The 14,094-nt window shown below is 37.5% G+C and overlaps 2 protein-coding genes across 3 annotated transcripts in view; one reads left to right on the top strand and one right to left on the bottom strand.

Annotated features, from left to right (window-relative positions):
* Nucleotides 1-13,877, bottom strand: part of LOC114390404 (E3 ubiquitin-protein ligase CHIP-like) — a 43,339-nt gene extending 29,462 nt beyond the window's left edge. The window contains exons 1-8 of one of the 2 annotated variants that reach the window (XM_028351131.1): nucleotides 13,412-13,854; nucleotides 13,238-13,305; nucleotides 13,019-13,082; nucleotides 2,371-2,442; nucleotides 1,387-1,520; nucleotides 1,031-1,184; nucleotides 809-919; nucleotides 320-721 (exon numbers count right to left, since the gene is read on the bottom strand). In XM_028351131.1, coding sequence (XP_028206932.1) covers nucleotides 596-721; nucleotides 809-919; nucleotides 1,031-1,184; nucleotides 1,387-1,520; nucleotides 2,371-2,442; nucleotides 13,019-13,082; nucleotides 13,238-13,305; nucleotides 13,412-13,519 — 837 coding nt within the window. In that variant the 5' untranslated portion in view covers nucleotides 13,520-13,854 and the 3' untranslated portion in view covers nucleotides 320-595. Of the gene's footprint in view, nucleotides 1-319; nucleotides 722-808; nucleotides 920-1,030; nucleotides 1,185-1,386; nucleotides 1,521-2,370; nucleotides 2,443-13,018; nucleotides 13,083-13,237; nucleotides 13,306-13,411 lie in introns of those variants that run through there. The other variant, XM_028351132.1, reaches the window with a different exon arrangement.
* On the top strand, nucleotides 6,194-10,396 carry LOC114390403. Its single transcript, XM_028351130.1, has 3 exons — nucleotides 6,194-9,454; nucleotides 9,547-9,665; nucleotides 9,778-10,396. The coding sequence occupies exons 1-3, from the start codon at nucleotides 7,669-7,671 to the stop codon at nucleotides 9,874-9,876; spliced, it is 2,004 nt and encodes a 667-aa protein (XP_028206931.1). The 5' UTR covers nucleotides 6,194-7,668; the 3' UTR covers nucleotides 9,877-10,396.
* Nucleotides 13,878-14,094: the final 217 nt, after the last annotated feature.

The following is a 14,094-nucleotide window of genomic DNA, read 5'->3' as shown; positions in this document are numbered from 1 at the left end:
ATTTTAATTTTTCTCAACTACTGTGACCGGCTTAGAGACAACCAAAGTTGGGTTGCAATTTCATGCCTTTGTTCCTGGTTAACATTCAATAAATTTTGCTTTAACCTGAAATGTAACATTCAATAAATTTTGCTTTAACCTGAAATGCAATCTTCGAATGTAAAGACTGTGAAATAAGAAATATAAATACATAAATGAAAAGAACGTATTTATATAGTGCAGTAAGTAAAATAAATTTATCTTCCATGTATGAAGTAATTTTGTTTTTAGGGAAAAGTATGAAATACTTTAAACTTACAAAAATGCCAAAAAAATCTTATGATGGGTTAAATAATTTTGATTTTATGAGACAAATGAAACAGTCTCATCAGGCATTGGTATGTTTACTACTATATTTACACAATGTATGACAGTCAACCATGCATATATATACTTCATAATAAGATGTTCAAAAGTCAGGCCCCCAAGGAAACTGCATACATAATTAACAATTAAAGCAAACAACTTTGGCCACACTTGCAGAACACAACATCCTGCTGCATTGCTCAACAGACAAACCTACCAAGACATTGTTAATTTGCAAGGTGATCTTTCGTTAATCTATCTTGTAGGCCCATCCATGTTTGTCCAAGAATGCCTCCACCGCTTCCTTAATGGCCAAGTTTGGCACTAACTGTGATGGATCAAGGGGTTCTCGTGTGATTGGGTCGAATTTACCAACCTGTTTAAGAAGTTGAATTATTGCACATTGACTTCATTGAAGTGGAAAACATTCAATAAAGAAGATGAAACATGCAAATCAGGTTACCTTCTGAAGATGTTCAAGAATCACAGCTCTCTCATATGTAAGTCCACTTGGAGTGATAACAGGATCATGAAAAATGTCGAGTGTGATTCTACAGCACAAATAATCTGGCACCTATAAACTCAACAACCCAATCTGTGTGATTAATAAGATGGTAATCTCCCGGGCACCACTAAAAAAGATTTGATGAAGATAGAATTTAAAAAAAAGAAGCCATATGCACACCTCAGTAGGTATGTCAGCTTCTGCAGCTGTATTGAAGACTCTTTCTAAAGCCTCTAATTGTTCTGAATGGGAAGTAGTAGCGTCATCCACAAATCCTTCCATTTGGGAGTAATCAAGAAAATGTTTTTCCTTCAAAGCCGACTCACAAGCTTCTCTGAGACATTTAACACATTTTATGACGACACTTGACACAGGACACTATAAATAATAATCACTGGACAAAAAATAATAGATAGCAGGCAAACTTAAAACAAATCATGCATTAGGTAATAACAAATATGATAAGGACAACAGAACTGCAATCATTGCTAAAGGACCCTCGGATAATAGGTCTGACAATCACCAGAAAAACATACTTCAAGCTCTGCAATTCCCATGATCGTTTGGACGATGATCGCTCCCACTCAAGGTATTTTGCCTTTGCAAGCTCTTGCCATATTTCTTCTACCATATAGCCCTTGGGATTGGCACCTCTTCCAAGATCCAAAGCCTTATTATGATCACAAACAATAGGAGAATCATCAGACATTTGAAATGAAATTAAAAAAAAAAAGGATAAAATCACTGTTAATATCTCAGAAAAGATCATCAGCTCGGAAGGTAGAACAATGTTATTAGACGATCTGCCTTGTTAGTCATTTTCAATAAAGTGAAAATCTCAGTCAGGTAAATAGTCTTCTATTTTTCTTTTGTTTTTTTACTTCTAATCAACAATATAACTTTGAGCCATGACTTGCAATGCATACTGTGTGCCTTACGTAGTAACATTTGATATGCATGTATATATTCTTCAAGACTCACCCCAAAAGATTGAAATCTCAAAACTTGAAAATATGATAATCACTAATCTCCATCAAACCAACCACCACTTTCATATATCACATACGATTGTTATAGATATGTCACCGTGAGCTAACTGAAGGGCAGTTACATACAATGGTATGGTAACAGTTATAAAGAATGAAGGGAGAAGCAATATCGTTTTAAGAAACCTAAACTAAACTAACCTTCACTCAAAAAGACAACTAATAAAATATAAGTCATAATTTGTAGAATAAATAAACCACAACAAATCTCAGGGTAAAACATGAAATGTGACTAGTTATTGCTTATTTTTGGGTTGTGCTGTGACATTTCTCAACTGTATGAAGTTCTTAAATTCACTAAGTCGCAAACACAAAGTATGCAACAAAACATTGTACAAGTTAAACACTTCAACAGCAGGATTCAATCTTACTAACAAGCAATTAAGCACTAAACGGTTTCTTGCAGCAGATACAATATAACAAATTAATAAATGTGCAAGAAACAAACCAAAAAGGTCTTCAATGTCAACAAACCTTCTCCAATTCTTTGATTCCCTTGGCAGATTCTTGTCTCTGTAGCAATGCAAGCCCCAACATATAGTGGGCCTGAAATGTATACAAAAAGAAAATTCAGCTGGAAAAAAAGACAATCAACACAAAGAACATAGATTAACAATGAAAATAATAAATGATCCATATGCAACAAATATCAGATATAAAATGTAGCTGCCAACAACTTCCACCAAGACACTGGTTTTAAGAATTCTATACAGCTCTACCACAAACCAATACACAGTAAATATCCCAGGATGAAAGTTAATAAGAAACTGCTTCAAGAGTTTACCTAAAACTAATGATGTGAACACACACATGCCTGCACACACAGATATACACACTCCATTTTATCAAACACATTCATGCCAGGTACTGATACACAGTCAGTACACTTGAATACTAGCTAGCCCATTTCCCCACCAAAAAAGACGACTGTTCCAACGAATGTCTTTTTGAGTAGAATCGTAAAAGAAGTGTCCATGCCCTTCCTCCAGCTCAGTTGGACATTATTTTTTTTGTTCCACCTTTATCTATTTAAGTGCTCAACCACTTTTCATTGACCATCCTTTGTGCACTGTTCTGATTTTGTCTTGTTTTTTAATTTCATTGACCATCCTTTATGCCTTCTCAATCATGGGCTCATGGCATCATCTACTAAGAAGCTTGAACTTAATAGAGTTTTTGTTGTTATTGCCTAGTGTGTTTATTAATTATGAATATGTCTCTCATTTTATGATTTTTTATTTTTATTTTTCAGCATTTATAATACATTACTTGATTTGTAACCATATAGTATTTACTATAACAGTCATCCTGCTAGAGAAATCTTAGTGTTGGCCACTCCACGCCACTATTCAGGATTGATAACTATAGCTTATGCTGAAATGTAATTAAGAAAATTTAATATCTAGGCTGAAGATTTATTCCTATAATTTGGCTGGTTTTCATTCTTAGAATGGGCAGATTTGACGTGATATGATTCAATTTGATTCGATTTGTTTAATGTTTATTTATTCCCTTCTATTTCCTTAATTAGGTGAGATACAGTCTATAAATACTATTTGCAATCTCGCTGTAAATACAAGTTAAAAATACAATTCAGGTCTTTTCTTTCAAGTCTTTCTTTAAACATGGTATCAGAGTGGTACCATCCGTGACCTATCCTGTCACTACTTCGCTGCCAAGTTCCCTAAAATTTGGAGATTTACTTGAATTTCTGCCTCTCGTAAATTAATGTACACTGCTGATCTATTTTTATCTGTTAACAAACATTTTCTACTGTTCATCTCTTGTTGTTTTGTTTTTACCTTTGATCTTTGAATTTTTCTTTCAAAAGATTCACCTGTTGACTGTTGTCTGGCTGCTGCCTCGATTTCTGACTTTTTGTTCGATGTGCCGCTTTTTTTTGTTGCATTTATTGCAACATTTGGCACTTTCATGTTTTGTGCTCCTTAATTACAGCATTTGGCACCTTCAGTGTGTCCCTTCTCTGCTGTCTTGATAGCAACATTTGGCATGGCACCTTCATTCTGCCCTTTTTTTGCTGCCTTCATTGCAGCATCTGTCACATTCATAGGCTACCTTCATTATAGCCACTTAGCAATAGCCTACATTTTTTTTCTTTGCACCCCTGATAAACTGAAACCACTGCCAGAAGGTTCACATGGTCATTTTCCAATTAGAGCTTAGCCTATATTCATCAAGGGACTTTAGACAGAGCACTTTTATGACCGAACTTTAAAATTGTGAATGATAGACATCCATTCACCAGCTTGAGGGGGATCCTTGAAATGTAATCCTAAAAATTTGTTTTATTTTATTCTTGTAATTAAGCTGAAGATTTATTCTTATAATTAGTTTGATTTTTCTTTCTTAGAATAAAGCAGATTTTGTGATGTGATGTGAAGTGAAGTGATTTGATTTGTATAATAGTATTATTTATTATTTATTCTCTTTTATTTGATTAATTGGGTGAGGTGAAGTTTATAAATATCATATGTAATTTCTATATCAAACAATGTTGTTAATGGCGGATGGTGGTTCATGGCGAAAAGTCAAAAATCCGTCATAAAAATATGACGGATGGCGTAGCGGAAAATGGCGGACAAAAAAATAATAAAAATATACGTATAAATATAAATAAAAAATTAAAAAAACAATGGATTACAAAAAAAAACAAAAAACGGGTGTCAAAAATAAAAAAGGGTGTCAAATAGAAAAAGGAAAAAAAAACTACCCTCATCAAAAACGGGCGTCAAACAGAAAAAAGAAAACGCCCTCAAGAAAAAAGAAAGCAGACAATTCTCAAATGCCTACAAGACTTTCTTCCTTCTTTGTTTGAGAGGCCAGTCTGCCATGGACAAAACAAAAAAAATGAAACGCACCAGAACACTGCCGTCGTCGTGTGTCATGCGACGGTCACGTGTGACGGTCGCGTGCGTCATGCGTCGTTCGCCGGTCTCTCGCGTGCGCCGTTCGTCGGTCTCTCGCGTGCGTCGTCTGCTGGTCTGCTGCCGTCGCGCTAGAGAACGTCGTCTGCGGTTGTCGTGTGCATTGCCGACGCTTACGCCGTCGTTCGTCGCGCTGGAGACTGCTGCTGGTCGCGCCGCTGAAGAGGAGAAACTCGGGTATGGTTGGCTCGAGTCAGCCCAACCCTGTCGCGCACGTTTTTTAAAATAAAAAATCCGCTATTCCACCATTCACGCGATTCCGCCATGACCGCCATGACTGGCCGCCATAACGCCGCCATAAGCAACCCGCAACGCCATCGCTATTTGGTGGCGTTTTTCCAAAATTCCGCGACGCCATTCCGCCATGGCCGCTTTTTAATAACACTGCTATTAAAACAATTCAGATTTATTCTTTTCTTTCGAGTGTTTCTTTAAACAGTTTAGAAACACAACTCAACATCGTTGCATCACTAATATAAAATAAATAAAAAATTGGTTTAGAGCATCTTACATATCACATGAAAAGCATGACACGTTATACAATTTTACCCCAAAACAGCAAGTTACCGTTTGATTTAATGGAAACAGAAGGGAGGGAGAAAGGATGAAAATTCCAAATTTCTACTTTTTGTTTGAGAAAGAGAAAGGGAAAAAGGGAGGGGGAAAAAAAGCTTCCCCCTAAATAAGGGAGAAAGTGGGGGGTGGAAGTTAATTTTCTTTTTTTGGCTTTAATTTCCTTAAAAATCAAATTATTTGTAGAATAAATAAATTCTTTTATATTAAGAAAAATAATATAGTAAATAGTTTAGTTTAATAATTAATTAATATAAAAAGCTTAACTATCTCTCTTCTACTTCTATCCTTCCAAATTATCTATTATTTTTTTCTCAAACTATTTCACATCTAATACAAATAGGTATTAGTGAAACAAAGTTGTCATTTAAACTGGCGCCCTGACTTCATTGATTTTTTACCTCTACCAAGCACATAATTAATCCTTGAGTTACAAAATCTAGCAATTGTTTTACACAATCCAACCACTGAAAAAGGATCACTTCAGATTCAGATTTCCTAAAAAAGCCTTTCTGAATGGACTAGATCCTATTGCAATAAGCAACTATCACAAGACATGCAGGTTTCACTTTGAGAAGTAATAGGAAATGTGGAATAGTAGAATTGGAATTGACAAGGCCAATCCACCCAAGGAAATTGCTTAAATTTTGGGTAGCATGGAAAAGATTTGAAATTAAAGGATTTGAGTGGTATGAATCTATCCCCACAGTTAGAAATGCAATATGTATCATGTCAATGTTTTCACAGAGAACTACTGAAGTCCCAATACTAAATAAAGTTTTTTTATCCGTAGGAATCAAAGACAGATACAATGAAGTTAGCAACTCATGCAACCTGCTCAACCAACTAAGCTACCTCTTGGTCAATAACTAATAAGTTAAGTACAATGCAACATAGATACAGAGTCGGGAAATTCTTAAAAATTCAAGATATTATATACAGCCTAAATACATTACCATAAATTAAATAAACATATTTTATATAAATGCACAATATATCTGTACAAAGACATTGATAATTTCTCAATAAAACATAATGACATCAGAGGATGATAATCACAAAAAAAATCATAACAAAAATCCCTAGTTATATAACTTTCTTTCTCTTGCCCGTATCAGAACAAAATCATTTCTCCTATGGAGATGTTACAAAAAATTACATTTTTCCCAACTAATGTCAATAAAAAGGTGTCACTAATCCTATCAAAAGAAGCCTGGACTCTATAAAACTGTCTACCTTTTACTAGCTTTAAGGATAGAGATGAAACGGAATTCATAGTATCAATCTCATATCCCAAACGCATTGATCAATAAAAGTTAAAAAAAAACAAGGAAAACACTGTCATGCTCATATTGGTATCAAACATGCGTCTGGCACTGATCTTTGCCATTTTCTTAGTATCTGAGCTTCATAGTTCACATTTCAAGAATCTATGGCCATCATGAAGTTTTATACACCATGGATCACCAAGAACAAATACATCTATTCAAAAGAAGCCTATATAATTGTCTAACATTTACTATAGATCAGTGTTGTTAAATGGCGGCCATGGCGGCGCCATGGCGGTTTTCCGTGGCGGAATTTCGAAAAAACGCCACCGAATAGCGGTGGCGTTGCGGGTTTGGGATGGCGGCGCCATGGCGGCCGCCATAGCCATGGCGGTCGTGGCGGGGTGGCGGAAATGGCGGAAATGGCGGATTTCGTGGGTTTTTGTCCGCGGTAGGAGTTGGGCCGACCCGACCCAACCCTACCCGGCTATTCTTTAAATAAAAAACTTCATCCTTACCTGCCTTCAGCCTACCCACGAACGAACCGCACGCGACTTCTACAGCTTACCCAGCCGCACGCACGAGAACCGCCGTGACGAGCCTACCTGCAGCCGCGACGACACCACCCAACAGCCTACCTGCAGCCGCGACACCACCCAGCCGCCGCGACACCACCCAGCCGCCGCCGCGACACCACCCCCTGCAGCACGCACGAACGGCGGCGACGAGCGAAGAAGAAGACCCCGGCAACGCACGAAGAAGAAGAAGACAGGAAGAAGACGAACGAAGAAGAAGAAGACGCGGTCTGCTTCTTTTTTTTTTTAATTTTTTTTGGGCTTTTTGCTGTTTGACACCCCATTTTTCTGTCTACAGCTTTTTTTTTTCCTTTTGCTATTTGACACCCCTTTTTACTGTCAACAGTCTGTTTTTTTTTTTTTTCGTATTTGACACCACAATTTTTTTTTTTCTGTTCAGACCTCTTTTAAATGGCTGAACCATCATCCGATGCTGCTACTGCAAGTGCAACGAGGAAAAATAAGGCAGACCCAGGCTGGAAATATTGCCATTCACTAGTGGAAGGAGATACAAACACCATTGTTTGTAATTTTTGTGGAAAAATCACTAAGGGAGGAATAACCCGAGCCAAACAACACCTGATTGGGAAGTCGGGCAACGTTGCAGCTTGCAAGAAAACTCCCCCAAATGTAATCGAAGAGTTGAAGGAATATATGGCTACAAAAAAAAGTGGGACCACTTACAGTACTTCTGGCAGTGGTAATATGGCAAATATAAGAGATTTTGAATTTGGTGAACCGATTGGATGTGATGGAAGTGAAGAAGATGAGTTTGCGGACTCTTGTAATGCTGCTGCAAGTGCAAAGACAAAGTGTGGGACTAAAAAAGGACCAATGGACAAATTCTGTAAGAATCCAGAAAATGCAATCAATCGGAGAAAAATGGAGATGCTGAGGCAAATGAACATAAGAGAGTCAATGGATAAGAATGAAGTATTGAAGGTGCATCAACATATTGCTCGCTTTTGGTACCAAGCAGGTTTGTCATTCAACCTCATTAAATTGAAAAGCTTTGAGAACATGGTTGCAGCCATTGGTCAATATGGGCCACATTTGCCCATTCCTAGCTATCATGACATCAGAGTTCCACTCTTGAAGAAGGAAGTTGAATATACTGAAAATTTGATGAAAGGCCATAGGGAGCAATGGGTCAAGTATGGTTGTACTATTATGTCCGATGCATGGACTGATCGGAAACAAAGATGCATCATTAATTTTTTGATTAACTCTCAAGCTGGTACCATGTTTTTGAAGTCTGTTGATGGCTCTGATTTTGTGAAGACAGATGAAAAGCTTTTTGAGTTGCTTGATGCCATTGTGGAGGAAGTTGGAGAAGAGAATGTTGTTCAAGTTGTAACCGATAATGGGAGCAACTATGTTTTAGCGGGTAAGTTGTTGGAGGAGAAAAGGAAACATATTTATTGGACTCCTTGTGCAGCTCATTGTATTGATTTGATGCTTGAAGATATTGGGAAGCTTCCCTTGATAAGGAAGACCATTAGAAGGGCAATTAATCTAGTTGGGTTTATCTATGCCCATTCTAGTACCTTAAGTTTGTTGAGAAATTTTACAAACAAGAGGGAATTGGTGAGACATGCTATTACTAGATTTGTCACTTCTTATCTAACCTTGGAAAGGCTTCACAAAGAGAAAGCCAATATTAGAAAAATGTTTACTTCTGATGAATGGACCTTGAACAAGCTATCTAAGGAGCCTAAGGGAAAAGAAGCTGCAAAGGTAGTGCTCATGCCTTCTTTTTGGAATAGTGTGGTTTACACTCTTAAAGTCATGGCTCCACTTGTGAAAGTGCTTCGTCTTGTGGATGGTGAAAGGAAACCAGCCATGGGCTATATTTATGAAGCAATGGACAAGGCAAAAGAAACAATTATGAAGTCTTTCAACAACAATGAAAGCAAGTACAAAGATGTGTTTGAAATCATTGATAAAAGATGGAATTGTCAGCTTCATAGGCCATTGCATGCAGCTGCCCACTTCTTAAATCCAGAGTTCTTTTATGACAACACTGACTTAGAGTTTGATTTTGAGGTCACCAATGGTTTGTTTGAGTGCATTAAGAAGTTGATTCCACAATTTGATGTGCAACAGAAAATTCTAACCGAGTTGCATCTTTACAAGATTGGTGCTGACCACTTTGGTTCCGACTTTGCAATGGCTCAAAGGAAAACCCATTCTCCTAGTAAGAAACTTTTATCATACTATTTTTTTTATGTATTAGTGTTAGAATTCAGAATTCTAAGTTATGCTCTTGGTTGGTAATTGGTATTGCAGCATATTGGTGGCGAATGTTTGGGTCACAAACTCCAAATTTGCAGAAGCTGGCTATTAAGATTTTGAGTTTGACTTGCAGTGCTTCAGGATGTGAAAGAAATTGGAGTGTGTTTGAGCAAGTAATTGTGACAAAACTCTAACTATACTTTTTAATTTTATTTAATTTTGATGATCAAGTTATATTTGGAGTATATTTGAGATTGAAATCAACATTTATTTGTTATGTTGTAGATTCATTCCAAAAAAAGAAATAGGCTTGAGCACAAGAGGTTGCATGATTTGGTGTTTGTCAAATACAACCAACAATTGAAGCAAAGATATAATGCATGAGATGAAATTGATCCAATTTCTCTTAATGATATTGATGTATGCAATGAATGGCTCGTGGGAGAGATGGATCAAGATGATGATAATGATGCTGGAAATGATTTGGTATTTGAAGATGATGATGCTCTAAATTGGGCAACTGTGTATCAGGCTTCGGGGGTTGGAGAGTGTAGGATGTATACTAGGCGGAAAAAGCAAAAAACAAGTGTTGCTGCTGCCCAAACTTCTAAAAAACAGGCAATGGTTGTTGGATCTTCATCAAGGAAGCAAAAAGCAGTCCAAGAAAATGATGAGGATCTAGATGTTGAGGAGAATATTGATGTTGAATCTGAAGAAGAAGAAATCATGGTCAATTTTGAGGCGTCTGATGGGGAAGAGGGAGAGGGAGATGCTCCATTACCATATGATAACAACGAAGATGATTATGTTGGGATTGGAGAAGATGATTAGAGCCTCAACCTTCACTTTGCACTTTGCATTATGTTTTTATCATTTTCTTATTTTGAACTCTTTAATGAGTTTATTTGGTGTTGGTACTTGATTATTGTATGAACTCATGAAACTTTTTTAGTTTATTTGAATGCAATCCTTTGTTTTTTTCAATTTCAATGAGTTTATATATATGTTTTTTTTTTTTTTTTGTGTCCGCCATGACATCCGCCATTTTCCGCTACGCCATCCGCCATATTTTTATGGCGGATTTTTGACTTTCCGCCATGAACCGCCATCCGCCATTAACAACATTGCTATAGATTTAAAGATATAAAGGAAAAGGCATTCAAATTAACAAACTACCAAAGTCATGTCCCAGATGCACCTGTTGAAAATCAGAATTAATATTCTGATTCTAGTATTAATTACAGTTTATAGGAATATCATCTTTGATTTAGAGAAAACAAAATATCCTCTATTTATGTATAATTAATGTAATTATCCTATATAACCAAACATTTGTTGTGTACTCTAACAAAAGTATTCACTTTATTTCCCTTTATTTTCTTCAATTTTACATGGTATCTAGAGCTAGGTTGAAGGAATAAGGAAAAACCATCCCTCACCAAGGACAGTGGGTCCTTGATGAGCCCTTTTGCTCGCTACCCTCTTCCGATAAACCCTATCTCCTTTTCTAGCAACTTCTTTCACATTTCTCCCAGCTTCTCTATACCCGCGACCTTTTTCCTTTTTCCGCATTCCAGTGGACCCTTCTACTAGTAGCCCCTTATCTCGTCCCCTGTTCCAGCGACCTTTTTCTCTGTTTTCCAGTGTTTCTTTTTCTGCCAACCACCGCTGCTCCGATCACCACTTCGGTCGGTGACCCCACCATCAGCATCACCATCCACCAATCTATACGATGGTGGTCACGGTGTCATGAACGGTCCAGCGACACTCCTGCGCACGCTCTCTCTTTGCCAGCCAAACAACAGCCGCATGTCACTGTTCTCCAATGCCTGACAGTACCTTTGTCGGCATACTTCCACCTCCCTCGACGTCCCTTCCTCTTGCACCTACCCCTGCAGTTTCAGGCCATTCCGACCTCTTTCGACATGGTCTCTCTTTTGTAACCCATTCATTTTTCCAGCTTCTTTCTTTTGTTGCAGATACTGTTTGTTTGTCCTTTTTGCTGCACTCTCATGGCTGCTTTGAGTTCCTGTGAGAGTTTTAGCCAATGGTTTGCCGCCGCCTCCTACTTGCCGTTCATTTTCAGGCGAAGAACTTCAATCGCCTATTCTGCAGCGGACTTTTTCAATGTGTTTTCCGGCCACCACCTTCAGCTTGCCGCTTATTTTCCGAGAAAGAACTTTTCGGTTGCCTATTCTGACATTGTTCCTTTCCGGCGTGTTTTTCAGTGACTTCTCTCACTTCCCTGGCTATTTATAACAATTTCGTCTCTTCAATTTGAATAACTTTGGGTCTCCACGCTTCGTTTAAAGCTTTCAAATCTTGGTGTTAAGAAGATTGGAACTTGCTTTGGATTTTTTTATGCTGATGGGTATTCCAGCTCTCTCTTCCTAGCAATATTCCCGGATTTCACCAAGATCCCTGATTTTGTTATGTTTTTTATTTATTAGTGGGAATAAATTTTCTTGTAACAAGTTGATTGCTTAGAGCATCTACAATGCATGATTGCTTAAATGAGTTGATTCTGTTATTTGTGAGCCCTACTATGCCACATAGATTTAAAAACTCTACACAAAAATTTACTCCAATGCTAAAGTTGCTAGAGTGAGTGCTTAACTTGAGCCACATTAAATTTTGTAATTGAAAAATGGTTCTTTAATTGGTAAGAATGAATTAAGGAACTGTTGCTTATATAAACAACTCACTTAAGCATCACATTATTAATCAACTCATGAAGCACCCACGTTGGAGATGCTCTTAGTAAGCTTCAGCTAGAGGGGGAATGTTGAAAATCAGAATTAATATTCTGATTCTAGTATTAATTACAGTTTATAGGGATATTATCTTTGATTTAGAGAAAGTAGAATATCCTCTATTTATGTATAACTGATGTAATTATCCTATATAACCATGCATTCACTGTGTACCCTAACACAGTTTTTAGACCAAATATCCCTCAGTTTCTTCTATTTTACAGCACCGATCAATAAAAGTTCAGGAAAAAAAAGGAAATGGAAAATACTATCGTGCGCATATTGCTATCAAAGTATCAAAGTCATATCCCAATTGCATCAATCAATAAAAGTTCAAAAATATGGACAATATTACCACACATGTATTGCTATCAAATATGAGTCCGGCACCAATCTTAGCCATTTTTTAAGAATCCAGGCTTCTTACATCATATTTCAAGAATCTATGGCCGTCATGAAGTTTTGCAAGCCACAAACCACCAAGCACAAGTACATCTATCCCAAGGTGAAGACACAGTCACACAACTAAACGTGCAGCACACTCAATTCAAAAGAAAATCCCACATCTTAAACCATCAAATGAGCCTATACTCAAAACCAATCATAGAAGCTAACTTATTAGCCAATGCGTATACAACAAAAGGAACTACAATATCACAAGGAGATTGGTCACAATGAGCCTATACTCAAACCAACCATAGAAGCTAAATTATTAGCGATCGCATATACGACAGCAGGAACTACAAAATCACTAGGAGATTGGTCACAAAAACCTTAACTGAATTGCTGTCCAACTGAATTGCCTTCCGAGAATCTTCCTCTACTCTCTCCCAATCACTACAACCAAACCAAACACATTTAAAAAGCATTCTGAATCGCACCACAACCACTAAATTTCCGGAAAATTGCACACAAATGCAACCACAATAAATCAAATTAATACCATAAACAAAACAAAGAACTGCAGAATTAAACGCTCACACATTACATACTTGCGCTTGAGATGGCACAGCGCGCGATTCGTCCAATAAACCGGAACATTAGGGCACAGCGTAATCGCCTTCAAACCCAAACAAAAAACATACAGAGAAAAAAAAAACAAAGGGTTAATTAATCACTCAATTTCTCGGTAACGGTAACGATAAAGGGAACGAGAAGAGTAATACCTCGGTGTAAGCGTCGATGGCGGCACCGAAACGGTCTTTTTTGAAGTAAGTGTTGCCGTCAATTCGGAGTTTCTCCGCTTGTTTCGCCGCCGCCGCGTTTGGACCCATTACGCCGAAATCTCTCGCTCTAGAAAATTCTATCGCACGCGAATGGGTACATGAAAAAACTAAAATGTGTGTGTATTTATTTAATGTGGAAATGTGTGGATATTAGACCGATACAAAGAAATAATAAAAAAATGTTGAATGAAAATGTTTGTGTGTGTATTTATGGATGGATTGGTGAGTTACGGAGGGAGAAGGGGCATTGTTCGAGAATTTTCCCAGGGTTTGAAGGGAGAAGGGGTATGAAAACGACGAAGACGAAGAGAGTAACACAACGTGTTGGGGAAGTTGTCGTTGACCCACTCGGGTTGGGCACATAATTGTTATAAGTTTAATTACCTTTTTATCCCCCATAGGTGTAACCATTGGTTTGAAGGAAGGCTTCTGTGGACACAAACCTAAAACTAAAAGTGATATGTTAGACACAACCAATGAAAAAAACTGCCAACACATTAATTATTTTTTTGAGATTATTCGTTTTTTAACCATTGGACCCTTTCTTTTTCCTCCTCTCACCACTTCTTCCCACCGTGTTCTGCTATTAGGTTGTCGTAGCCCACACCGCACACCTCACTCCT

This window comes from Glycine soja, chromosome 16 (assembly GCF_004193775.1).
Source record: "Glycine soja cultivar W05 chromosome 16, ASM419377v2, whole genome shotgun sequence".
In the NCBI taxonomy this organism is placed as follows: Eukaryota; Viridiplantae; Streptophyta; class Magnoliopsida; order Fabales; family Fabaceae; genus Glycine; species Glycine soja.
The sequence above is the reverse complement of the archived record's forward strand: the minus strand, read 5'-3'. Positions and strand labels throughout refer to the sequence as shown.